This window comes from Pelodiscus sinensis, chromosome 3, assembly GCF_052426305.1.
Source record: "Pelodiscus sinensis isolate ZL-2025 chromosome 3, ASM5242630v1, whole genome shotgun sequence".
In the NCBI taxonomy this organism is placed as follows: Eukaryota; Metazoa; Chordata; order Testudines; family Trionychidae; genus Pelodiscus; species Pelodiscus sinensis.
The window spans coordinates 194,091,408-194,118,765 of NC_143054.1; the positions used below are offsets into that span (position 1 = coordinate 194,091,408).

Below are 27,358 nucleotides of genomic sequence, written 5' to 3' on the forward strand. Positions count from 1 at the left end.
GAAGCTTGACACTATCGATCCAAAATAGATGCCTGTAGTTGTGATTTTGTATTTGGGTCTGTGTGGCGGGTCACTCCCGCCTGGCCCTCCGGCCTGAGTCCGAAACACAGTTTAGGGTTGTAGCAGGGACGCACCCCAGGAAGGGGGACCTGGGCCCACCCTACTCCACCAGGTCCCGGCCCAGGGCCCTGTGAGTGATCGGGTAGCGGGTCACTCCCTCAGTGGGGCAATCCAGCCAAAACGGGCCGAGGTTCTCAGGGCGGGAGAGGCGGTTCCTGCTCCTGCCCTGGGCCACTTCCTATCTGGTTCACTGGAGTTCCTTCCCATGTACTTGTCCAACCTGCTGCAGCCTCCGGGCCGGTGTCTCCTCGGTGGGCAGTCTCTGGGGTGCACCAGCTCACCTCTGCGTCCCCACCAGCTTCTTCTGGAGTCTCTGGTGACAGCTGTGCGGGAGCTCCCTTCACAGGTCCTTCTCCTCCGGCTGTCACCCCTGACTGAGTCCTTCCCCAGGCTTTTATAGTGGAGCTACAGTCTGGGCATGCTCTGTAGGGCTGCAGGGGAGGGGCCTCTGCAGCTAGGTAACCCTGACTGGGCCCTGCAGGCTCAGTGCGGGGCTGCCTCGCCTTGTAACAGCCCGTAATAATAGGGACCTAAGCAAGCACTTCCTGGGTGATTCTCAGCACAGGTTATGGAGCGCTGCCGTTTTTAATGTGGTGATATCTGACAAGTTGCCAACACGAAAGGGGCCCCGCCGATGAACAACAGGCACTAACCTAACTTCTGCTCCTCAGCATGCAGGTCAGTGGGGACAGGGATGATGCTCAGCTCCTGGGCCACCTCCACCATTGAAGAAGTTGCCCAGGCGGCTCCCGATGGCCTTCACTGGCTGCAGCTTTACATCTACAAGGACCGGGAGGTTACCAGGTCTCTCGTGCAGCGTGCTGAGAGAGCAGGCTACAAAGGAATCTTCGTGACGGTGGACACGCCGTTCCTTGGCAAGCGCTTTGACGACGTACGCAACAGATTCCAGCTTCCTCCACACCTCAGGTATGTATCAGCCTGCGGGTCTGGAAAGTCCTTTTTCAGCTAGGACATACGCATCTCCAGTGGCCATCGCTGCTGCTCCAAAGTTGTGTGTTGCTTTGGGTGGTTCCTTTTTCGGGGGGAAGGCGGTTTTTTCCAGGTTAGGTGCGTCACACTTCCCTTTATCACTGAGGAGCTGAGCATGTCTGTCATGCTTTCACCCCTCCCACCTCTAGGAGCCTTCTTGAGACCAACCCTGAGGTAAAATGTCTTGAGTATGGGTGGGAGAATTAAAAGCAGGGGAGAGAGAAGGAAAGGGCAATTCTTCCGGATTAAAAACAAAGCAACCTGGATGTTGTAGTACAGTGATTTGGCATGGAGAGAAAGGGTCCACTTTCAGGAGAGAGCTAGTTCGGTGATCCACAGGGGAATCCACCCATAATGAAGATCTCTTTTCTACAACTCTTTCTACCCACTGCATCGCTTACAGCTAATGAAACAAGTTATATCTCTGAGCATCTGGATAGTCAGACTTGGTAGAACATTTCTGAAACAGTTGGCCCCATGAGGGGGGATTACCTTAATGAAAATCTGCTTTCCAGCGAATTAACCTTGTGAAAACTTCTAACACCAGAGAATTCATTTAAATGCTGAAATAGAGCAATTCAAGTGGAAAAAAATAGAACACCATTCATGGAGCTATTAGTTTCATAGGAGAAATTCTCCAGTACGATGCTTTTGTCAAGTTATCTGATAACTTTTTCTTGGCTTCAGACTTCCAAGAAATGTTGAGTAACAACAAGGTGCCATTGTGCTCAGAAATGGATGCACGGCAGCATTCATTCAAGTGTTGATCTGCATTTCACAAAGCCAAGAAAAATAACAGTTCTTGATATAATGTTCTCCGGGGTTCTGTTTTTTCCTATCCACTCCACAAACCAAGTGCTGAAAAGCTGGATCTTACTTGGAAAGTGGAGCGAGGATGCAGACTGTTTCCCTTTCATTTTTTTCTAATCCTACAATTGGAGCGGCATAATGAAAGCTGAAATTCAATTGAAATTCAGCTAGTTTCAGGTACGAACAGAGAAGTGAAACCGGGCAGTTTCGTGCAAAAATTATTTGGTTCCTAGAACTGTTAATTGAAATGCAAAATGAAACTTCCTGCCCTTGGACAATGGACCCACTTTTTGAAAAGGCAGAGTTGTTTAGTGGGTATGGCATTGGCATGGGCCACAGAACAGATTGGTTCATGGTTTTGCCACTGGGTGATTGGGTAAGTGCAGCCTAATGTAGCAGGGTCCACTTAGCTTCTCTGGGTGTTACTGTAATACAAAAAGCAACAGGAATATATGTTCCGATATGGAGTGTCGTAGGCTTCCTTTGTGTTTCACAAGGGAACTAGCATCCATTGATATGATGTCATGCTTGTTGGACAAATGAAACGATGAATCTTCACAAGCCTTTGCAAGGGTGAACTCTTCTCCACCCATATGCAAGGCACAGCTTAACAAAACCCACTGTGATCCTCCTACCCGGTTTTGGAATGCTAAACAGTATAATACTGTTCAGCCAATAGGTGGCACCATGTGTAACTTCCTTTACTTGAGTTAGAACAGCTAAGGTGCGTCTACACAGCACCCTTACCTTGAAATAAACTACGCAGCTTGCGCTATGCAAATTGTGTATTTTGATGTTATTTTGAAATAGCTTTTTTCGAAACTTGTTGCTGTCTACACAGCACCAAATTTTGAAATAAAGCGCTATTCTGAAACGTCCCTTATCCCTCGTGAAATGAGGTTTACAGGGACGTTGGAATAGTGAGCCTGTTATATTTCGATATAACGGGCTTGCTCTTAAGACGCAGAATAGCTATTTCGGGATACCGGAGGTATTCTGCAATAGGTCCACTGCATAGGCATAGCCCTATAGGCTAGTGAGGGGCAACCTAGACCAGTGAGTGGACCACATGAATGGTTCTCCTTCATCTTACAAGATTTTCGTAGTCAAGATGATCTCCTGGGATTGGGTAGTTTTGTAACTGCACTTGTGCGCCTAGAATTTTCAGGGTATGCTATTGCACAGTAGCAGCGTTTTGATTGGATGCAGAAGGAGTGCACGGCTCTCACAGCCAATGTTGTGTGCAATCAGCGTACCTCACTTCATGTGACCTGGCTTTAAGTGCACGTCACCTTTGTAATACCAATAGGAAAAAAAACCTATGTGGATGAAAAGCAGCAGAATCTGTCAGCCTTGTGCCTGAGCAACGGTAGACAAAATATCTCATGGGCCAAACACAGAAACCTGATGGGCTGCCACATGTGGCCCTCGGACTTCAGATTGTCCTTTCCAGCTATAGGCAGAAGTGCATTAATGGATAGTTATGAAAGACACATTTCTTATGTATTTCTCAGTGAAAGAAGCTCTGTAGCCAGGCCATATCTAGCAGGAGAGAGAGCCCTGCAACTTACCGTGCACAAGAACTACATGACACGCCTCTCTTCCTCTTACCCAAATAAACACCGGCATCTTTGTTTCCTCAAACTTTCAAAAAATACACCTTTGGTCAGTGGCCATGAAAGGAACATCTCAGTACAAAAGAGATACAGCATCATTCTGTCCATACTAGTCCCAGGATACTAGAGAGACAGGTTGGGGGAGGAGTTATTTTTTCCTCGACCTATGTCTGGACAGGGGAGGAGTTATGTCTAATAAAAAACATTATTTCAGCCCAAAAGGCAAACATTTCAGAAAGTTACCTACAGCTATAAAAAGGGAACTTTGAATCTAAATTGTCAAGCAACCTTCATTCTTATCAATTGCTGCCACTCCTATAATAATGCTAATGAAGCCTCCTAGAGCTTATCTGATAAGCCAGTAGAAATGTCTCCTCCAGGCTGCCTAGAGCGGCCAGGTGGGAGTGGTCAATTGGAGAGAGGCTACAGGGGCAGCAAATCAGAGTACAGCAGGCTACTGTAAAAAGGAGCTGCTGGACTGATCAAAGCAGTTGTTGGCTGAAGCTAGCAGAACAAAGACAGAGCTCCTGGCTGTTTGCAGCAGTTCTAGGGCTGGACAGAGCAGCTCTCAATAGGGACTGGAGAGCAAGCAAGGTGTGCCTGGCTGCCTGCGGACTCAAGCAAGACTTCATCCCTGAGCTAAGGGAAGTGGCCCAGGGAAGAAGAGCCACAAAGGTAAAGGAACACAGCAGGTGGCTCCGATTTATCAGGTCCCATGTTGGGACCCAGAGTATTGGATAGGTCCAGATCTGCTCCCATCAGCCACAGGTGGAGTGGGCAAAGCCCTGAGGCAGGGGAGTTTACACGGGCCTCAAGGAGCAGGCTGAAGACCCTAGAGAGGGCCAGCATTTGTGAATGGGGACTGAACTGAATCCACCAAGCATGGCTTAGCTGAAGAGCTGAGGCCAGTGAACCTAGCTGTGGAGAGAAGTGTGTCCAAGGAGCAAGTCCTGGGGGCCTCCACCACACAGCAGGGGTTGAAAACTGTGCCTGGAGTAGGAATCAGAGACCAACCAAGGGTTCTGGAATAGGCCCTGTTGGACTGAGGGAAGGTCGAGGCCCAGGACAGGGCTACTGAGAGAGACATAGCTCAAGGCACTATGAGAAGCCCTGTTGGACTGTGGACTCTGGGCGGGGTTAATTTGTGTTGCACACCTAGAATGGAGTGTGGCTCGGCTGGAGAGCTGAATCACTGAAAACGTGCTCAGGAAGTTCCTGCCAAACAGGAGTAAGCATAAGTGGTGCAGCTGAAGGGAGAGTGCAGGCACACGCTTGCCCCCCGTTATCCTGCTTTCCTAATGCAGGAGCCAGCTCCAGCCCGGGGGCAGCCTGCGTTGGCTGTCCCACTGCTCCCAGGGTAGGCGGGACTTGAACCTACCACCCTGAGCTCACCTCCCTACTTTCCGAAGGTCCCTTATCCTGTGTTGGCTGTCTGGCTGCTCGCAGGGTGGGCGGGACGCAAGCCCCCAACTCTGTGCTCCCCCACGCAAATGCTGTATCCCCTAGTCCACTCAAGAACCCGCACCACCTGCCTACCTTCAGAGGGTCCCTTATCCAGGGCTGGCTGTCTGGTCACTCCCAGGATGGGAAGAGGGGGTGGGGCTGGATTTGAGCTGCCAAGGCAGGGGGAACCAGACTCAAGTCCAGCACCCTGTGCTGATGCCTTCACCCCTACCCCAACCTGGTGAAAGTGAATGAGATTCAGGGAGGAAGGACAACAGAGCAAGCAGGGGCAGGGCCCCAGAGAAGGGGGGTAGGAGCGATATTAGGCCTGGATCCTGCTTTAAGAGCTCTACAGAGGCAGGAATCTGCTTGCATGGAACTCCCTGCGTGGTTCCTTTTCAATGTTTTTTTTTTTTTTCCTGTTTCATTTTCTTTTGTCTCTAACTTCAGAATGAAAAATTTTGACACCAACGATTTGGCCTTTTCCTCTGAGAAGGGCTACGGCGAAAATAGTGGCCTGGCTGTTTATGTAGCCCAAGCGATTGATCCGTCCATCAAGTGGGAGGACATTCAATGGCTCAGACGACTGACATCCCTGCCGATCGTCGCTAAAGGAATTCTCCGAGGTTTGTACAGGTGGGACCTCCCTGGTTGGCACCCTTGGGTCCTGACTGGTCCCAGATGAGGGATTTTGCCAGAGCAGAGGAGGTCGTTTCTGGCTCTTCACCCCACTGTCGGCCCCACCGCCTGCCCTGCCACACCTCTGGACTTCCTGGCTCCCCCTGCAGCCCATGTGAACCATATGCCAGCTCCTGGCCCCCCGCAGCAACCCCGCTGAGCCGTGTGCCAGCTCCCACCCACTGCTCCCTGCAGCCCAGATGGGCTTGTGGGCTGCACATTGCTCTCCCCTGCATTCCGCCAGGTTCCCGGCCCCTCCAGGGCTGGGGGCTCTTGTACATTTCCAAGGAGGAATACAGAATTTCATGTGCAGCCCGGGGCCAGTGGAAAGTCCCGCTGACGCCGAGGCTGCATGCAGGTGACTGTTTTGAAATGTACAAGAGTCCCCAGTGGAGGCTCTTGTGCATTTCAAAGACATGGAGCCTGAGGTCAACGGGGGACTCAGAGACCCCCACTGACCCCGGGCTCCATGCTGCGCTACATGACATGTGGGGCCCGGGGTCATCTGGGGACTCACCAGCTGATCCCAGGTTCCTCTAAAATGCTGTGGGGGGCCTGGGAGCTGCTGTGCAGCAGCTGCCAGCGCCATGGAGCCTGGGGCCAGCTATGCGGTGCTGCCCCTTTAAAATACCACCTCGGTGTTTCAAAGGAGCAGCGCCATGGAGCCCAGGGTCAGCTGGGGAGTCCCCAGCTGATCCCAGGCTCTGTGTGGCATTTCAGCAGAAACTGGGATCCGCTAGGGAGTTCCCAGTGGATCCTAGGTTCTAGAGAAATGCCGTGGGGAACCCGGGGATAGCTGGGGAGTCCCCTGCTGACCCTGATCTCCACATCGGCGTTTTAAAGGGGCAGTGCTGCACAGCTGAGCCATGGATTAGCTGTGCGGCAGCTGCCCTTTTGAAACGCCGCCTTGGGGTTTCAAAGCAGCAGCCGCACAGCTGATCTCCTACTCAACGATGCAGCGCTGCCACTTTGAAGTACCCCTTCTCCCCCCCGCTCTTTGCTGCAGGTAGCAAGTGAGGTGGGGTGGAGTGACTAATGGACTAGTCCTTAACATCCTTAACTTAGACACCCTAAATGCCTATGTTATTTAAGTACGAAGCCCTATTGAAGTGTGATGAGACTGAGGCTCCTAAACGCCATCTTCAAAAATGGTGTAGGCACTTAGGAGAAGTGTTCCCTGAAAGCTGGGTGCTTGTGTGGCCACCCGGGAGAGATTCCAGTGCAGCCCAGCTGAACAGCAGAATGCCCCACAGCTAGGTTTGGATTCTATTGGTGGTGCACATCGACATGTGCCTCAGTACACATACAATCATTTATTCCACACATCGGTGGAAAAGATTAGAGGGAAGGTTGCTTAGGAGGCTTAGATATTTAGGTTCAGATTTTCAAAAATGCCTGAGTGACTTGCCCCAGGTCACTCAGTCTGTACCAAAACAGAGACCAGAATCGTAAATCTCAGACTAGAGCCTTCACTGTCGGACCCTCCTTTTTCTGCCTAGCTTCTAGAAGACCCTCGTTTTCTATTTTAACTCAAATACCCAGATCAGCACAATATTCCATTTTCAGTCATTCTAAAAGCATTGCTCAGGGTTGGCACTAATGTAGGTGACTCTGAAATCAGCCACGACAGGAAATGGGAACAAATAGATGAGATTCTACCCAGGGCATGTGCAGCCCCAAGCTCAGCTCCAAGTGGCACTCGGCGTGTGTCCCAAGTGTGGACCGACTGGCTAAGTAGCAGTTCAGCAGAAAAGGACCTGGGGATTACAGTGGATGAGAAGCTGGATGTGAGTCAACAGTGTGCCCTTGTAGCCAAGAAGGTGAATGGCATATTAGGTTGCATTAGGAGGAGCATTGCCAGCAGATCTAGAGAAGTGATTATTCCCCTTTTTTTTGGCTCTGGTGAGGCCACATCTGGAGTATTGTGTCCAGTTCTGGGCGCCCCCACTATAGAAAGGATGTGAATGCATTGGAGAGAGTCCAGTGGAGGGCAACCAAAATGATTAGGGGTCTGGAGCGCATGACCTATGAGGGGAGGCTGAGGGATTTGGGCCTGTTTAGGCTGCAGAAGAGAAGAGTGAGGGGGGATTTGATAGCAGCCTTCAACTTCCTGAAGGGAGGTTCCAAAGAGGATGGAGAGAGGCTGTTCTCAGTGGTGACGGATGGCAGAACAAGGAGCAATGGTCTCAAGTTACAGCGGGGGAGGTCTAGGTTGGATATTAGGAAAAACTATTTCCCAAGGAGGATGGGGAAGCACTGGGATGGGTTCCCTAAGGAGGTGGTGGAATCTCCATCCCTAGAGGTTTTTAAGTCTCAGTTTGACAAAGCCCTGGCTGGGATAATGGAGTTGGGATTGGTCCTGCCTTGGGCAGGCGGCTGGACTTGATGACCTCCTGAGGTCTCTTCCAGCTCTAGGATTCTAAGTGAGAACAGGACTTTCCTTTTTCTTTGTTTCTTTCTGGAGCTTCTGTCATTCATGCAGAAGCCCACTGAACATAGTGTGGTGATGACAATGCTAGTCCATGCTTCATGTAATGCTATTAATAGTTTCAGACAACAGTCAAGCACACAGCACACGAGCTGTCTTGATGAATCGCAGAGGAGTGCGATGAGAGTCTGTGCCAGCCAGCAGAGGAGAGCAGCAATCGCTCCCTCAGAGCTTCTTGCCTCCTGCAATGTTCTTCCAAGGATGCAAATACTAACTTGAATTCGGGTCAGGTCACAAGTGATTGCCACAACCGTCTGCAGGCTGGTGCACGTCTCCGCTGTGAAAAGCCAGAGAGCCTGGGGAGAATGTAGGGTCATTTTACAGCTGCTGTCATTTCTCCATGGATGGCCCTCGCCGCAACGTCTGAATCTTGTTTCTTCCAGCGGACGATGCGCGAGAAGCTGTGAAGAGCGGTGTAAATGGAATCCTGGTGTCAAACCATGGCGCACGGCAGCTGGATGGTGTGCCCGCCACTGTGAGTGTTGGGGAAACCACTTAGGAACGGCACTTGAGAATCGGTTCAGTAGCTCTGATTGCAACGGCAGCCTCATGCTCGAGTGCTCTCTCTCCCCGCCCCGCCCAGCCCCTTTCCAGTTACACGTGGTTACTGGAGAGGAAACACGCAATTGTGAGCTGTATTTTTAAGTTCCGATGGGCTGTTACTCTCCAGGCCTTTAAGATTTCACGGCGTGCTTTTAGGCATGCAGAGCCTCTCACTGGTGTGTGCCAGGGTAGCGTGTGGATTTCTTTCTTCTCAGAAATCAAACCCAAAACCACAGAAGGATTAACATGTGGGCCGTTGCCCCTGGGAACGTGGGCAGCCTGCCCTGGCTGCAGGGTTCAGGAAAGCAGTCCAAGGGAGTGGTTTCAGGTTAGCTGGTTTAAGAGCCCAATAAAAGTAGCCCTTGGTGTTTGGCATGGCATGGATAATTTAGCACTTGGACTGTCCTCGGAGACATGAGTGGGTACGTGTCTTCTGACACACCGAAGCAATGTCTTGCCTCATGCTACCTGATGGCAATGCAACCTAGTGGAACGTGGAACAAATAATGTATCAGGAGACTAGAGGTCGTATCTAAAGAATTTGTTGAGAATTACTCATGGTGACAAGCCAACTCTAGCTGAATTAACTCAGATATTTCCATTTTACTGTCAGCACTAAGCCTGCATTTGCTTGTGGCTTGTGTTTTAGTGAACTCCTTTCCGTCAGTCTCCGTCTCCTCTGGTATCCAGGCGCTCCCAGTCTTTGGTCATCTTCCACTTACAGCAACTTCTGTACTGTGCTACCATCTCCTAACCATGCCAGCTAAGAATGGAGGTCTGGAATTCTGGGGAGTTTATGTTAATTAGGCAATATTCTAATGTGAAGATTTGAATGCATTTCCTCATTTGAATAAACCCTCCTACCATCAACATTCTCCTGCTCATCGCACCCAGCCTTCCTCCCTTTTGAGTGTCTCCATCATTTCCCTTCCATCCTTTCTATTCACACTCTCTCTGCATCCTGAGAGACTGAGTGAAAAGCCAGAGATGCAGATAGATGCTCTGTTGGGTGGGAGAGGTTGCCCCATATCAGGAGTCTTAAGAGAACTGGCTGAAAATGAGAAAAAGAATTTGCAAAAACATTCAGAGTTGTGCAGCATTGGATCAATTCATCAAAACTTGTTTGCTTTGCCCCAAAATGTTATGGAATGGTTTTCCCAAGTTTTCTGATTTTTTTTTAAAAAATAGACATTTGTAGTATTTATGTCCATTTTTCTCCCCGCCTATCCTTTATACCAGTGTTTCTTAAACTTTTTTTTATAAAGTATCCCCTTTTTCAAAAAAAAGTTTATCAGTACCCCCAGTACCTGCAGTTTTCAGACACACAATTTTTTTTTCTAACATTGCAACACAGTTGTTTAAACAACTAAATCGTAGCCGGGTGGGCGATGAAATTTTTGGGTGTAAAAAGTATAAAAAGAATAAAACTTAAAGCAAAAATTCAGTTTTCTTCAAATATCAGTTGTGTTGGTGTACTCCCCAGACTTCTCTCAACTATGCTGAGGGTACTTGTGCCCTGGTTGAGAAACACTGTTTTATACCACCTACTGCAGGTATTCCCATCCTGCAGCTCGCGAGCTTCCGCCCCGTCAGTGCGGATTGTAAAGCCACTCCCGAGGCTCACGAAGCCAAACCTGCACCTCCTGAACACAGCTCACGACTCCCGGCTCCCATTTGCTCACCTCAAAAAGCCTCCTTAAAGAGCCAGTCCTTTTTGTTTGTTTGTTTGTTTGTTTTGCTCTAGCTCTTTGCGCTGAGCTTGATCTTGGCTCTTTGTCTGGAATGAGTTGACCACCCCTGACTTACTGCAATAAATTGATGTCCAGACTTGTGCACTGCCCCTTTTCCTTTTGATACACAATAACTTTTCAAAACCTATTTGAAAAGCTACAAAGCAGCAAAAGGAGAAATGAAAGCCTCAAAGTCTAATGTTTAGTACTTCTCCAACTTTGTAAACATTGCAAAGTAATTGAGGCCAGGTCTATACTACCACTTACTGCAGTGTAACTTATATCACTCAGGGGTGTGAATAAGCCACTCTCTTGAGCGATATAGATGCACCAACCTAAGCACCTGGGTGGACAGCACTATGTTGGTGAGACAGCTTTTCCCACTTACGTATTATTGCCTCTCAGTCCAGGTCTATACTAAAGGGGAAGGTTGAATGAAGATATACAGCTCCAGCTATCTTTATTACATAGCTAGAGTCGATGTATCTTGTTTTGAGTTTCCCTGTCATCCCATCAGTGGGAGCTTCCTTTCAGCTTCCTTTACTCCTTGCACAAGCAGGAGTACTGGCCATTGGTGGGGGCTCCCTCTGAGTTCGATTTAATGAGTCTTAGCTGGACTCGCTAAATCAAACTCCGGGATGATCAATCGCGGCAGTGTCGATCTTCTGTTTAGTTGAAACGTGGCCTCAGCAAGGTGCATTTATTATGCCAAGGAGAGTTTGCTCCTGTCAGCATACAATGTCTTCACCAACCATGCTACAGCAGTACAACTGCATTGGGGTACTTCTGTAGCACTTCTTGTGTAGACTAGTCTTTAGTGTTTCATTTTTCCTTTTGCTGCTCTGTAACTTTTCCATCATTGATGTAACTTTGAAAAGAGAGGGAGTAGCATAAGAAAAAGTAGACGCTTACCTGGGGTGATTAATCATCCAATCATTGATCAGTTATGCTATTGCAGTCTGTGCCAGAGAAGAATAATTTGGGAAATTGTTGGGTTTTATGCAAAACTGGAAAGTTGTGGGGGTTTTTTTTCAAAAATATTTCCACAATTACTTCCAATTCTGAAGCACAGTCTGCTTTTTTTTTCATTGAAAAACATTTTGAATGAAAAATGTCAATATTTGCATTAGAACTTCCCTTCCTTCTCTTAGAGCCCTTGGAGCTCTTCCTTCCTCCGTGTCTGGTGGGCCTGCCAACTTCCCTCGTTAACCTTCCTCCCCACGTCCTGCTGGGGTTACACAAATGACCTTTTGCTAGTTTTCCAGAAATAAAATGATTTTGGCTCCCTAATCTAGCGATAATCACACGTGTTTCCTAAACGTTAAACCAAGCCAGGAGTCATCCTCTCATTGCCCCTCACTTGGCCGTGTGTCTCAAGCAGACTGGGAACTACTGATGATTGGAGGGGGCAGAGGATGGGTATAAAGGCAGTTGCGCAGTTATATTCCTACTGTGGGATAATGCATATATGTCAGCAGGCAAGTTGGCTCAGTTTTTAAATGTAAGGTAGGGGTCAAAATTCTACTCTCAGGTCTTTACATTCTCAGATGTTCTTATCCAACAGATATTCAGTGTGGTTCTCTCATTACATCAATAAGTGACTTATCTATATAAGGGAGAGAAGAGCATGTTTTGCAGTAAGTCACCTGAGCAGAATTTAGTTCCTTCCAGAAACGTCTGTAATTAGATCTGAGTCAGCAACAGGAAGGTTGCAGTTGTCTGCCTTTAAAATGAAATTTAACAGTGATTGTGACTTTTTAATATTTACTGTCTGCAAACATTCTTTCGGTCTGGCTTTATGACCTGGAATGCTTGAATATTTGCAGAAAGCACATTTCAAATGATGAAACAAAATACAGGACTATGTAGCACTTTAAAGACTAACAAGATGGTTTAATAGGTGATGAGCTTTCGTGGGCCAGACCCACTTCCTCAGATCAAATAGTGGAAGAAAATTGTCACAACCATATATACCAAAGGATACAATCAAAAAAATGAACACATATGAAAAGGACAAATCAAATTTCAGAACAGAAAGGGGATGGGGGAGGGGGGGGGGAAGGTAAATGTCTGTGAGCTAATGATATTAGAGATGATAATTGGGGAAGCTATCTTTGTAATGGATAAGATAACTAGAGTCTTTGTTGAGACCATCTTGTTAGTCTTTAAAGTGCTACATAGTCCTGTATTTTGTTTCAGCTACCCTAGACTAACACAGCTACATTTCTATCTCATTTCAAATGATATATTTGATTGTAATATTCCAAATGCGCATGGTGTCAGAAGGCCTGTTGGGGAACTAAACTTTACCAGGGGACTTGTGTTTACTAACCAGTGCTGCACAGGTTCTGACGTTGAAATAGAAAAGATGATTTGCAGTGAACTATTAGTAAAATCTTAGAGTGCTCCATAGACTTTTAAGTCAAAATCTCATTTTCGAAAGGGACTTAGACTTCGATTTTAAACATGCCCAGTAATTCTTGTAGCCTTAGTTCTGGGGAATCTATTGTAAGAAACCTAGAACACTTCTAATTTTCAGAAGGCATGCACTCAGAACTTTCCGAAGCTAATTGTCCCACCCTGCAAATGAGCTATATCTGAAAATATTTCCCTGCTGAATTCTGAAAATGGGACTGTATGTAAGAGTGATTCTGAACTTCTACCTTGGTCTGGAGGAAATTAATACATGATTCTGATTAAGTAAATTCAAAGTTTTGATGTCTATTCACATTGTGCATACAGAAATAGAGGAAAAATTGAACTAAAATGTGTTTGTTATTTAGTGGTTGCTTGTAATAAATTAGCTTGGTGGAGAAGAAAACATTAAAAGTGATGTTTTTTGAATGTTCTGGTCTGTTCACTGGATTCCATATTGCATGAGTGGGGTATATTTTATTATACATTTTTCATAATATACATTTGTATCAGATCATAAAGTGTTTTTATTTCTGCATCATAATCACATGCTTTAATTTGATGGGTTGAAATGTGAGTTGAACCCAAACTGGTTAGTATTTCCTAATGCCTAATTACCCATTGGGGAAATAGATGTTTTAATTATAGTTTGCATCATACTTTGGTAATTAAAGCACTTGTATGTTGGTACAGTTTGCTTAGATGTAGAAAAAGGGGGATGTTTTGATCCTTTAAAAAGGGAAATCAATTACCTCCCTGTTTGCTTTTCTATAGCATGATGTTCCAGCTTCTTTAGAGTTTTGCTTCAGATCTAATGTCTCACCTAGTTTGCTCAGTTAGTAAAAAGTCATGATGTGAAGGTTGCTCCTGGAGAGACAGTAGTTCTCTGGATCTTGAAACATCTTTTGCGATCATGAGCAAGATACTTATTCTGTTTTTGCCTCAGAATCTCCACCTTTTCTTTGGCTTGTTCAATAGTAAGCAGAGCTGGTGGGAAAATGAATTCTTCCCCCTCCTTCCTCCCAAATTGAGACACAAAACATGTAAAAAAAAATCTTCTTATTTCAGGTTTTAATTGGAAATGCCGAACCGAGTTTTGGGTTTCAATGAATGCCGGTATTTTCCGTTCAAAAATCTATTGCAACATTTTGTTCATGGAAAAAGCCATTTGCACTGGAAAAAATGCTTGGAAGGAATATTGTCTACCTGCTCTACATGCTAAATTCTCTAGTGCAAGGACTGTCTCTTGCTGTGTGTGTGGGTAGAGTCTAGCACCATGGGATCCCGATTTTTGATGGGCAATAACACAATTACATAGTACAGCTTGAACCTCTCTCCACCGGGACTTTGTAGTCCAGCAATATCTGTGGCCCATGGATGTTGCTAGGCCAGAAAGCCGAAGAGGTTGAGAGTGACAGTCAGTCTGGTAAGCGGCAGGACCAATGACCTGGGGGTAGAGAGCTGTGGGAGAGACTGCCCTTCCATGTGGGATGGGAGCAGAGAGCCCTAAAAGTGGGTGTTACCTTGCACAGGGCCAGGCGGACGGAGGTAGGGAACCCAGGGAGCAGCTGCTGCCCCACAGAGGGACTGAGCCTGGGGAACTCCAGGATCAGCTGCCACCCCACGTGAGCCAGGGAAGCCCAGGATCAGAGCCCTGTGGGTGGGTTGGGGGCAGCAGAGCCAGGCTGGTGGGCATAGAAAGTCAGGACTTTGGGTTCTCCCAGGGCAACTGCAAGGAAGGGAGCCCCTGGAGAACCTGGATGCCTGATCTTCCCTGGTCCAGCAAATTCCCTTGTTTGAGACCACTCAGGTCCCAAGGGTGCTGGACCAGGGAGGTTCAACCTGTTTTACCTATAGGAGACCTGCATGTGCAACCTCTGTGAGCCGTGTGTGTGCCAAGTAGCCGAATTAGAGGGACAAGGTGGGGAAGGGAGTATCTTTTATTGGATCATCTTCTGTTGGCGAGAGACGCAACCTTTCACATTCACACAGAGCTCTTCTTCAGGTCTGGTGGATCAGGTCCGTAATGACCAGCCACTGGATGTGGCAATCCCATACTGCACTGTGCTAAGAGAAAAAGCAGTTCCACCCAGTTCTAGATTTCATTATGAAGTCAGCATATAGGCCTAATTAGGACCTTGCTTTTATGTTTTACTAAAAGATTTACCCAGTGTTGCTTGGGTCCGTAATGTCCCTGTATGAATCGGGGGGAGCTTCAGTCCCTCGCCGTTCCTAAAGGGGCTCTCTGAGTATGCCTCAGGGAAAGAGGGCAGCCCTCACCCTCTCTCACTGAGGAATCTTGGGGCCAGGTGAGAAACACCTGTCCATGGTCACTGCAGCTGCAGCAGGCACAGCTGAGAGGGAGGGAGGGTCTGTCCTCTGGTTGGAGGACAGATGGAAAGACACAGAAACAGACAAACTCTCTGAAATATGGAGTAGATAGCTGTCCCTTTCTCCACCCTGCCCTCTTCTGGCTCAGTGGGGTAATAGCTATTCCAGTCCTCATCTCTGGTCCCTTGCTGCCCCCTGTGGTTATTATACAGTATAACTGTCCCTGCTAGTCATCCCCTCCCTTTCTGTATAATGGGAACAATCACATTCCAGGCACATCCAATTGCCCTGGCGCAACCAAACCCTTACTTTGCTTTAAGATATAATAAGAGGGAGCTGCATTCCAAATTTGGTGGTCTCAGCTTTTACGGGTTAGGAGAAGTTTTTGAACAGACAGACACACTCACTCAGACAAACTCTCTCTCAAATATATGTAGATGAAAATGACAGCACCTGCAACAAAGTGTCTTTACTGCTGCACTTGGTCAGTACTAACCTACTTCTCCCTCTGCACACTCGTATGATTAGTCACTTCCATGCTTGTGTACACAACGACATTATTTGTGCACAGAACTTAGGCACACAATTCATGTTGCTCTTCATTACAGACTGGTTCTTCACGGACTGAATTTCTGCTGTCCTGTTTTTGCTTTTCTAGATTGACGTCTTGCCAGAAATCGTCGAGGCTGTGGAAGGGAAGGTGGAGGTGTTCTTGGATGGTGGAGTGAGAAAAGGCACAGATGTTCTCAAGGCATTGGCTCTTGGTGCTAGGGCAGTGTTTATTGGAAGACCTGTCATCTGGGGGTTGGTTTATCAGGTAATTCATCAAAGGTGGCCCTCCAAATTTTGACTATTAAACTATCCTTTTAGACATGCACGAACATTCAAAAAAATATGACCAGCGAATGGTATGGATGCAAACTCAACCACAGGAAATTCATGAAATGCCAGAGTGAAGATGGTCTATGAAACCTTAAATTACCCCCCTGCTGTGTGTCCGTGTGGTAGTATAATGTATTGTCTTCCCATCTATTAGGGTGAAGAAGGGGCAAAAGAAGTTCTCCAAATGCTGAAGGAAGAATTCCAGCTGGCAATGGCACTTTCTGGTGAGACACCCGCTTCCTTTTCATAGTTCCCATCTTTCTCTCTCTTTCCGTTGCAATTGAAACTATTAGTCGCAACTCAGAGAGACCAAGCGGTGCTGGATTTAATCTATCCAGCGAGGCCAAAGTTTGAGGTGGCAGTGTGGGTTTCATTGTGGACTGTGCTAGCCCATCTGGGTACCCAGCAAGGGTATTAACCTATGCTAAGTTCTCTGCCGTCACGTCTCCATGGCTGTTTTTGGCTGGACTCTCACTTCTGACTGGAGCATAGACACAGCTGCTGTCTCGCATTTGTAGAATCACCTTTCATCTCAAAGCAGAATAGCTCTGGGCTGGACGGCATTCTTTCTGTCCTCTTCCCCACCCCAGAAAATAAGTTTAATCTGGTTCTAGGCTTCATTTGAAAGGTGCATACAGCTCTGAGCAGGACCTGGCTTTTTTGCATTACTAGAAGATTCACCCAGCATTGCTCAGGTCCATAGCACAAATACATTTTGTTTTTCTTCATTTAAACCACTGTTCTGGGATGGGACTGAGGGTGAGGGGTCCAGTCTGCAGGCTGCCCTGGGGAGAGAGGACAACCCCAACTCTCTCTCACCACAGCAGTTTGGGGGTAGGTGGGAAGTTACTGTCTATGGCTGCTGCAGCTGGTCCTGGTCCCCATCTCTGGCCCCTTGCTATTTCTCTGCAGTCAATCTACAGTATAACTGTCCCTCCTACCAGACACCTCCCTTTATATTTTATAAGAATCATTCAAATTCCAGCACATCCCATTGTCCTGGCACAACCAAACCCTGACTTTGCTTTAAGTTGCGATAAGAGGAAGCTGCATATCAAATTTGGTGGTTCTAGTGCTTACTGTTTAAGAGGGATTCTTGAACAAATGGACTCACAGATGGATGGACGGACACACAGACAGAAGTTTCTAAAGTACAGAGTAGATGAGAAAGACAGACCCTCTAATGAAGAGTGTCCTGGCCTAGCAATGCACTGGATCAGTACTAACATACTTAAACCCCAGCACCACTGCAACTGTGGTGAAATGTGGGGGGAGGAGGGAGGTAACATCCCTTCTCCAAACATTCCAGCCATTCCATCAGCTGAAATCTTTTCTCAGTAATTGTTAACTTTTTAGACTTGACCCTAATTGACTTGCTGGTAAGATTTTAAAGCCATGGGCAGTGAATCCTAGAGTAATCCAAAGAAGAGAGGGAAGCAGAAAGTGAGTTTGCAAGATGCCTGGAGAGCCAATGAAAACAGAGTATGGGCTTTTGAATTGGAAGCAGCAAGCCCTTCTTGTTGGCCAAGGAGGACCTCCTGGAAGGACATGCCAGAAGCCAGGGAGTGAGGGAAGGAGAATCCAGCAACATCCATGCCTGGGGGAAGACTAAGTCTTAAATCTATAGATATGTGAGTAGAATAGGGAATGTTTATCCAATGCGATCAGGTTTATTTTTACTTCTGGGTCTGTTAGATTTGTCTGTACTGAGCATATCTAACTTCCTCATTAAACTGTAGCTTTCCAAACTGGATCCCAGGGGAGCAATTCTCTGTGGTTTTAATCCTGTTTCCAGTTGCTCTGTCACACCCGGTAGCCAAGCAACGTTTTACCAAAAGTGTTTATTTTTAAATAACATTCATCCTTTTAAGAACATGTTCTGATTCCCATGTCCTAGAAGGCGTGAGGTTCCATGTGCACGTGTCTAAGGCTGCACAGCCAAACTACGAAGAGAAACTAAGGTTCCATTTTCAGCTGATGTCAGCATCTGGGTTTCAAGTTCTATCCAGAAGGAGGGTTGAAAGAAATTGCGGGTACCTCAAAGGAAGGAATTCCCAAGTACACCGTCCTGGGTTCTCAAAAGTGATTTTGCACTTGGGTAGTGACAGCAATACCAATCCACGGATGGGGTATCTGTAACCATGGGGAGCTTTAATGCAAGCTTTTAGTGGCAAGGTATTTTAAAGTCTTTTGCAGACCCTCACCTTTTGGAAAGATTGGAGCCTAATTCTCTCCCTGTGCATCTAAAGCCTTGTCTACGCTAAAAGTAAGATCACTGCTGCCATGGTCAATCTTCCGGAGTTCGATTTAGCGGGTCTAGTTTAGATTCACTAAATCGAGCTCAGAGGGTGCCGAAGCGGGGAACAGCCTTGGCAGCAGCATTGTGGGTTTCTTTGTCACATCAACAAGCCATAAGCTATCACAGCAGAATATAGTTTAACAAAAATTATCAGCTTTTTTAGCTATTAAGAATGGGCCAGTATATTGTTCCCCCCCCCCCCCCCGTAGATGTCAATGTGCTGTACAAAGGAGACTAGTATCATTATTTCCATTTTTAGACATGGGGAAACTGAGGCACAGGACAGGTTGCTCCTTACTCTCAGTCACATGACAGGCCACTGGCAGAGCCTGGAATTGAACTCAGGCTTCCTGAATCCTAGCCCATGGTCTTATTTGCTAAGCTACAGAAGTTAAGAAGACTGTTTTGTTTTCATCCCGAATAGTTTCATCTGCTTTTACTTATTATGTTTATTACAGTAGCCCCTACAGCCCATAGAGAACAGGCCCTATAAATAGGTGCCTGTAAATCAAGACTGGGCACTTTTCTAAAAGATACACTTGAGCTCAATCACAGATTATTTTGTTCAATATGGGAATCACAAGGTGATATTTTTTGGATTCTGCCACTATCACGGTCCCTTCGGGAATTGAACTACGAAAATGACTAGCCCAGTGTCATGCAGGAAGTCTGTGGAAGAGCCAGGCTTCAGACCTATGACTTGAGCTCTAGACCTGTGGCTTAACTATCAACAGTCCAGGGTCATCTTTTGCTGGGAAATCAGTTCCTGAATAATGCTAATTATTCTTCTAAGCCTATGCACATTATACATATTTAATTTCTCCCCCAGGATGCCGGAGCGTGAAAGAGATCGACAGGACATTGGTACAAAGAACGTCTGCTGTTGCCAAGATTTAGCACAGGAAAGGTGTGGCTCTAGATAAAGCTGCTGCGTTCATTGTGTCCAGATTGTTCTCTTTGGACCTTATCATAAAACTCTTACTTAGGAGACTAGCTCTATTGGTTTATTCGGGGCTATTTCTCAAACTGTTACCGGCACCAGGTTTTGCTCAGTGCCCCGCAGTAGCTCTGTAAGGATCTAAGCATTTTTGAAAATTTGGCCCCTGATGTGAGTAAGGATGGAAAGACTGGACCCTAGGGCTTTGTCTACCCTAAAAGGAAGATCACTTCTGCCGTGATTGATCTTCTGGAGTTTGATTTATTGAGTCTAGTTAAGACTCGCTATATCAGACTCAGAAGGTACCTCTACCAGTGTCCAGTATGCCTCCTTTTGCAAGGAGTAAGGGAAGTCAATTGAAGCTTTTGCTCCCATCAGCCTCCCACTGCAGAGATACTACCATGCTCAGCTTAAGGTAAGCCAACTCTGGCTACATGTTTTATGTAGCTTGAGTTGCGTAACTTAAGCCAGGCTGCCAGATCTAGTGTAGACCTGGCCTTGTTGTAGTCCTTTTCCAGCTAACCAGAAACTTTTGAGTTTTCAATGTGTGCACAGATGGGTAGAACTTTTTTTAGATGTTAACATGCATGTCTGGAAGTGACTTAGTTGCTAAAAAGATAGTATAAACAGAAAAGTTTCGATAGCAAACAACTACCAAAATATCAAAGTTTAAGGCATATCTCTTGTTCGTTGTTTATGGAAGCTACACTTTAGATTGTCCAGATTGAATAATGCTTTCGAAACAACATGGCATTCTTTCCCCTAGCAACCGCATTACTGTGTAAACAGCGTAGGCTGAGAACCATGTAAGCATCCTGGAGGCTTTTAAGATGCAAGGGATGGTACAGCCAATCAGGAGTTTGGAGGTTCGCAGTTTTAACTGACAAGAAACCCTTTGCACTTAAATTCTAATTACATGTGGATATTGATCATAAGCCAAATAAATCCACATAGCTCTAATAACTTCAACGGAGCTAAATGGACTGGCACTAGCTGGAGCTCCGTTGTATGTTTACTTAAAAAAAAAAAGGTTTTGATTATTTCTTGGACAAATTTCATTTCTCTGTGGCATAAATACTAAATAATAATAATGATTGAGGCCTGCACTGATTAGGCCTCAATTGGAGTGTTGTGTTCAGTTCTGGGCACCACATTTCATGAAAGATGTGGAGAAATAGGAGAAGATCCAGAGAAGAACAACAAGAACGATTGAAGGTCTAGAGAACATGAGCTATGAGGGAAGACTGAAAGAATTGGGCTTGTTTAGTTTAGAAAAGAGAAGACTGAGAGGTGACATGATAGTGGTTTTCAAGAACCTAAAAAAGTATTACAAGAAGGAGGGAGAAAAATTGTTCTCTTTGGCCTCTGAGGATAGGACAAGAAGCAATGGGCTTAAACTGCAGCAAGGGAGGTTTAGTTGGACATTAGGAAAAACGCCCTAACCGTCAGGGTGGTCAAACACTGGAATAAGTTGCCTAGGGAGGTTGTGGAATCTCCATCTCTGGAGATATTTAAGAGCAGGTTAGATGGATCATCTATCAGGGATGGTCTAGATCAGGCATGTCCAAAGTCCGGCCCGCGGGCCAAATGCGGCCCGCGGTCGGATTTAATACGGCCCCCTGCTTCTCACGGCTCCCCGGTGCTTTTTTTAACTGGCGCGCTCAGCGCGCCGCTTCAGGCCGCCGCCGCCGCGGTCCCAAACCCTGCCCCTGCACTCCGCTTTGGGGCTGAGAGTGCAGGGACAGCCCCCGCTTCCTCCCCCTCTCCTGGCTCCCCGGCACTCTTCTGACTGGCGCCGCTTCCGGCCGTGCTGCCGCCGTCCATGGCGGCCGCTGCGGTCCTAAAGTCCACCATGTAGGGCACGTCCGCAGCCCCGCTCCCCCGCTTGGCTACGGGTTCGCCCTGCCCCCGGGCCGCCGTGAGGCCAGCGTGCCCTGCGCTCTCCGCCCGTCTCTGACCCTGCAAGCCCTCTACCTTGGGGCTGAGAGTGCAGGGACGGACTCCGCAGCTGCTGAGATCAGGGACGGACTCCGCAGCTGCTGAGATCAGGGACTGCCTTTGAACCAGACCTAGCCTATGTACTGCAGTCCAGATCTCAGTTTCACCCTTCACATTAGTGTAGGCAAGTTTTTTTTTCAATTGAGATGAATACATTGTAAAATCTCAGTTAATGTCAGTTGGTCTAAATCAGTTATAAATATATTTGGACACAACATGTATAGTTGGTGTTATGTCGTTTGCCGTTTGCAATAAACTTTGCATAAAATAGTTAATTTGCATTTAATTTTAATGGTTCAAAGAATGTCAGGCAAAATGGTCGGCCCTCACGCATGTTCACTTCATCAAATCTGGCCCTCTTTGAAAAAAGTTTGGACACCCCTGGTCTAGATGGTGCTTGGTCCTGCCTTGAGGGCAGGGAACTGGGCTTGATGACCTCTCAAGGTCCCTTCCAGTTCTAGTATTCTATGATTCTATGATGCATTAAGTGCTAAGTACGACCCCGTATGTCAATTGCCCTCCTCGTAGAGCTCTTCACACAAGAGGGTATCTAACCATTATCCTACAGATGGGAAACTGAGGAGCAGAAAGGTTATAGGTAAACTGCTAAGAATGTAAGTAGAAGTGGATGTGTGTCCTTATTTCTGTTGATAATGTATAAAGAAGGCCTGGAAGCGTGTGTGTGGTTATTTGGTTGATCTTTAATTTAGGAATACAGGTTGCACTTCTCTAGTCCGAGACCCTCTGGTGCGGCAACATCCACGGTCCGGCATCCTCAGAGATCTGATAGGTGCTCTGGGGTTGGAGCACTCAAAGGGAAAAACTGGTGCAGCAGGACTGCGGATATTGCTGGACCAGACAGCTGTGCTGGCACCTGGAAGCGGAACTCCAAGGCTGGAGGCCAGTGGCTAGTGTCGGAGTTCAGTGGCCCAGACTGGCCGCGAGCAGAGGCTGGAAGCCAGTAACAGCAGAGGGGCCGGCATTGACCTCCCCTGGTTTGGCAAACTCATTGGTTGTCCTAAGGGTGCTGGATCAGGGAAGTCCAGAGCAAGGTTTGATTCAGTAGGGGCCTTATCCAAAACCCACTGAAGTCATTGGAAAGACTCCCATTGACTTTGGATTGGGCCCTCAAGAGGCTAATTCTTCCAACCCTGGCTTACATGACTAGTCCTTTCTCAAAGGACTAGTCCCATTGTTCATGCAAGGGTGGTAGCAATTTATGGCTTCACCTTCCAAAGCTTTACTCTCATGAGTTTTCCAATCTAATCAAGCCTACTTGTGCACTTGAGGGACTTATTGCCCTTAGTTCTAGCACTGTCTGAGGCAGGCCCATAAGAATTACTATTTGGTATGTGGAAACTAAGGGCCTTGGGACCTGCATGCCTTGAGCAAACTAGACTTCTGCTGAGTTCAATGGGAATTTTGCCTGGATTCAAAATACGAGAAAGGACATAGCAGCATTATGTGACTTCCCCCTAGGTTAAGACTCTAGTAGTCTTCCCTGGCCAAAACCAAGATGGCTCTTGGTATCTCACCTTTCTAGTGAACATGGAATACCAGGGGGAGAGTTTTCTAAAGCCAGTCCTGTAGGCCTAACTCTGCTTCCTTTGAAGTCAATGGTAACATCTGTGGAGGTGAAGATGGGTCAATACAGGAGGCTTTGGAAAAGCCTGCCCTAAAAGTCAAGTGATAAGGTTTATTTAAGCAGGACCAGGGCTCTATGCTGCTGTTCTATGTTCATTGAAGTCTTGCAGCATCTTGCCGTTTATATAGATGAGTGTAGGCTCAGATTCATGGCCATTTATCTCCCATCAATCACACAGGCCTGACGAATCTTGACACCTTCTCCCACCCCAATCTTCCCATATGCACCATTTCAAGTGCCTCTAATTGAACTTGACACATTGGATCTTTTTTGCCAAAAGCTTGCGTTTGCAAAAAAAAGTTTTAGAATAAAATGATAGACCATCCCAGCGTGAACGTAAATAGGGACTTGGACTCAAAAGGCAGGGAAGGGTGGAAACAAAAGGCCCACATGCTGCCCTTCGGTTGTAAAATTCTTACTCTTATTTACCACAGAGTGTATAATGTTGCATGGTGGTTGCATAGCAACAAAATAAAGTTTATCTGTTGCAGGAAATATGAGTGTTTCTCAGAGTATAAGGAAGTCTATTTTCTACTGTTTACTGCACTTATCATGTCTGTTGCAATGTGGACTGTGTCAGATGTCAATTACCAAGCAATTTCAGAAAGACTGTTTATTTTAGATAATATAAATGTTACTCGAAAGATAGGGGCATAGTATCTTATGTTTACATGTTTAAGGTCTATTTCTAAAGTTTAGAAGATGCAGTTTCCTGTCCTTAACCCGCTTAATTTAAGGAAGATCCTGTCGTGTGGTGGCCTAGAGAAATCTGGATGGTGGAGGAAACAGACGTTCCTTGTTGGGTTTAATTAACTGTTTCCAGGTTCTTGCTCCAGTGGGATAATGGGCTTGTGCTGTTTATCTCCACACTGACCGGCTCTCCAAGTTCAACACTGATAAGGCGCCTTCATAAAGAGTGATTTTGGAGTCAAATGTTAAGAGTCTGCAGGATGAAGTTAATGCATTTGTCGTAATTCTTTCAGTAAAAAAAACCCCATTCAAGGTGAAGTGGAATTTTCCTGGATTTTATGACAGACTAACAACCTTGCTTGAGAAAATGATTGTGGAAATACCAGAGGTTTGTCTCTGATTTTTAGTTATGGGGTGGGAAAGCAGGGGTGGGGTTCAACGGATCAGAGAGGAGCACACAGATTTATAAAAACCCACACATACCCTCCCCTCCCAACTCCTCCCATCAAAACAAAAACTTACCTGGCACACCCAACTTCCTCCCTCAAAATGAGCGGGAGAACCACCCGCATGTGACAGAGGTTAGTGAGAGAGAATATCCCCCTGTATTCACAAATGACACACTGTTGTAATAATCTTTGTACAAAAATATACCCTGTAAAGATCATTTGGAAACCTGTGTGTTACTGACCAGTATAAAATATGTGGTAACATTGCACTTTAAGATTTCCCTGTTTGATGTTAATAACACATGCTCCAAAGCACAGCCCTAATCAAACAGATGTTGGCAAATAGGTCTGTCTCAAACAAAGGAATATCTGTGATAATTTGCATCACCAAGCAGGGAGTCAAACAGGTGAGGAAAAAGCAGCAGGGAACATCCTTCCCCATTGACGTTTTGTCACCTGGTACCCAAGAGGGGGACTGAAACTCTAAAAGGAGGGACAAACACCGTAGGCACCCATCTCTCTCCTCCTGCCCATCTTATTCTCTACACCTGAAACAACAAGGGAATCCTTCGCTGGATTCTGAGAGCGGGGGTTCTGATCTGTACAACAGCTGAAAGCATGAGGTGAGAAGCTTTGCTTAAATCTGATATAGTGCCTTAAGGTATTTCCTTGTAGCCATTTCTGACTTTTATGCTTCACATCTTGTACTCCCTTAAAAATCTCTCCTTTGGAGCTAATAAACTTTCCAGTGTGTTTAAATGGAAACATTTGGGAAACTCCATTTGGGTGACAAGTTTCGGAGGCGTAACCGTGTTAGTCTGTTTCAGCAAATCAACGAGGAGTCCTGTGGCACCTTAAAGGCTAACAAATGTATTTGGGCATCAGCTTTCATGGAATGCATGCAGCTGATGAAGTGGGTTCCAGCCCAGAAAAGGACCCTTCGTTGGTTTTGGGTGGCAAGTTTTGTACATATTATTTCTATTAAAGAAATAATGAACTTCATATTCATTGTATTGCCCAAGAGAGGGCAGGGAAGTACAGAACATAAATTTCTTGGGAAAGATCTAGCACTGGAAGTGTGTTGGGTCACCCCACAGTATAACCAAGGCAGGTAAAAGCTGAGGTGCAGCTATCTGGCTGCAGCGCATATCCAGGCCAAGATGGACGTGACTTGCATGCCAGAGGTGGTTTGTGAGTAATCCAGGCTGGAAGCAACTGCAGCAAAGGCTTGGAGAGGGCATCCCAGGTCAGAGCACAGGGCTGACACGGCAGCTCATCAGTCTGGATTATCCTTGGTATGTCGGAGTTATTCATCCTCATGCATTGACATGGACGTGGGCCGGGGTGGTCTATAGAATAGAATACGTCTTCGTCTGATGTGTTCCATTGCTCAAGTGGAGAAAAGAGGTAACTGGCAATGTTGCCCCTAAACCAAAAAGCACAGAGGAGGATGTAATTGTGCCTCCTTGCCTCTTGGGTGCCCTTTCATGCCCGGATGCAGCACAGCCTGAGGCGTTGCCTCTTGCACACCCTGCTAACAGCCAGTTCTTTGGCCAACAATAGTTTTTCTCAGTCTGCCATGGGCCTTCTTGTAAAGTCACACCAAAATCGAAGGCCCTGATGGGCTAGCATGAACAAGTCCAGATAAAGCTTCACGTGAGTCTTGAGATTAATAGCCCTTCTAGACCTCTTGGACTTCAGTGTAGTTCCCTTGTTATAGCCTACCTGTTAAGCCCTAGTCTGAGACAGGACCAGTCTCTTCCACAGTCGCTCCCTCAGCATCTTAAATAACCTAACCTTGGCCACGAGGCAATGATATAATCAGACAAGGCTTAAGCATGTCCTAGAGAGTGATAGCCATCAATAGAAGGCACAGCAGTTGTGGCAAAACACACATTGGGTGGACAGCAAGGTAAAGGAAAAGTGAGAAGATATTAAGACGCTCCAAAATCTTGACAAGATTTCAGAAGAATTTGAGTCACTAGCCTAAGTCTTTGGGGGTGGCGGATTGGGCCTGTAGGAGATGCTAACTGTTGTTGGTGTGACCTGAACCAAACAGTGCGACTTAGAGGGGTGGTTCTGCAAGCAACATGCATTTGCCTTTGTTCCAACGATTCCGTTTTTCCAAAATGTGCCAGTCTACTGCCCTACGAATCATGGAACAGTGAGGGACATTTCTCTGGGTGGGTGTGCTTGGGGTTTCATGTGAATTTATAATGTGTGGCAGAGGCTGGGTGGATAGCTGGGACCGACACTCTGATTGCATCTAGGACCTGAACCGAAACATGAAATTAACAGATTTTCAATTCACTTCAATAGACGTTGGATCAGCCCTTACAGCTCAGGAACAACCTAGATGAGAGGAACATTATTTTCTTTGTACTATCGATGTGCCTCCACCCAGCCCTGGAGACACAACCCACAGGGTTTTATTTGATCTCTCCTCACTTTTATCCCCTTCAGACCATTCAAATTACAGCCCCTAAACCATCTTCCTAGCATGACTATTTGGTCATGTCACTCCCCTCTTTTAATGCCTCCCCTGGCTTCTCATCTGCTATTGCATCGAATTTAAGCTTCTTATTGGTCAGTGCCTTCAAACTCTGCCTGTCCCTCCTTCACATTGCTGGCCATCCGTCTGCTCCACCACCACGCCTGTCTTGCCTGCTCTTTTGTTGGCTTCTTGCGTCATGATTTTCCTGCCTCTTTCCAGCCAATCTATATATGGTGGAATTTCACCACCGCCTGCCAGTCTTCCCTTCGACTGTAACCTCCTCAGAGCAAGGAGCCGCCACTCCTTGAATATTTGGAAAGAGCATCTTGAGGGCACGACAGTAGGTAAATTAGTCATCTGACAGTTGAGAGCTGAAGTATTACAAAGAGCTTCCATCCCACCAGACCTTCACTTGTGACCTATAGCTCCCCTGGGGTGGCGGGTGTATTTCATTTTATTTTTACTTGTGGCCAGACCAAACAGGACTGCTCTGGCAAAGCATGTTACCCTTTCGCAAGCTCAGCGGAGATTGTGGGGGAGTGCCAGTTATGGGTGAAACTTGTCTATCTTATTGAGAGTTTCCTTACATTAATAAACAGACACTTAGAGTAACTCACTTTGATATGTGAGCAGTGTAGGTTCTAGTGGTCTTGAATATGGAGTAGACTCAGAGGTGAAACAAACCTAGGGAAGTAGGCCTGTATTTTTTGGCTTCCAAATGGTTTTCAGCCCCAAATCAAATCCTAAGGGCATCCGAAAAAGCTGGCTTCTGAAGTCATGATTGTGTGCTGAACCTCTCT

General features: G+C 46.5%; 1 protein-coding gene across 2 annotated transcripts in view; it reads left to right on the forward strand.

Moving 5' to 3' along the window:
- The window catches only part of HAO1 (hydroxyacid oxidase 1), a 39,626-nt gene extending 18,078 nt beyond the window's left edge, over window positions 1-21,548 (forward strand). For both annotated transcript variants that reach the window (XM_075925712.2, XM_075925714.2), the window contains exons 3-8: window positions 792-1,047; window positions 5,430-5,605; window positions 8,529-8,620; window positions 15,823-15,981; window positions 16,201-16,270; window positions 19,175-21,548. In XM_075925712.2, coding sequence (XP_075781827.2) covers window positions 792-1,047; window positions 5,430-5,605; window positions 8,529-8,620; window positions 15,823-15,981; window positions 16,201-16,270; window positions 19,175-19,242 — 821 coding nt within the window. In that variant the 3' untranslated portion in view covers window positions 19,243-21,548. The remainder of the gene's footprint in view (window positions 1-791; window positions 1,048-5,429; window positions 5,606-8,528; window positions 8,621-15,822; window positions 15,982-16,200; window positions 16,271-19,174) is intronic.
- Window positions 21,549-27,358: the final 5,810 nt, after the last annotated feature.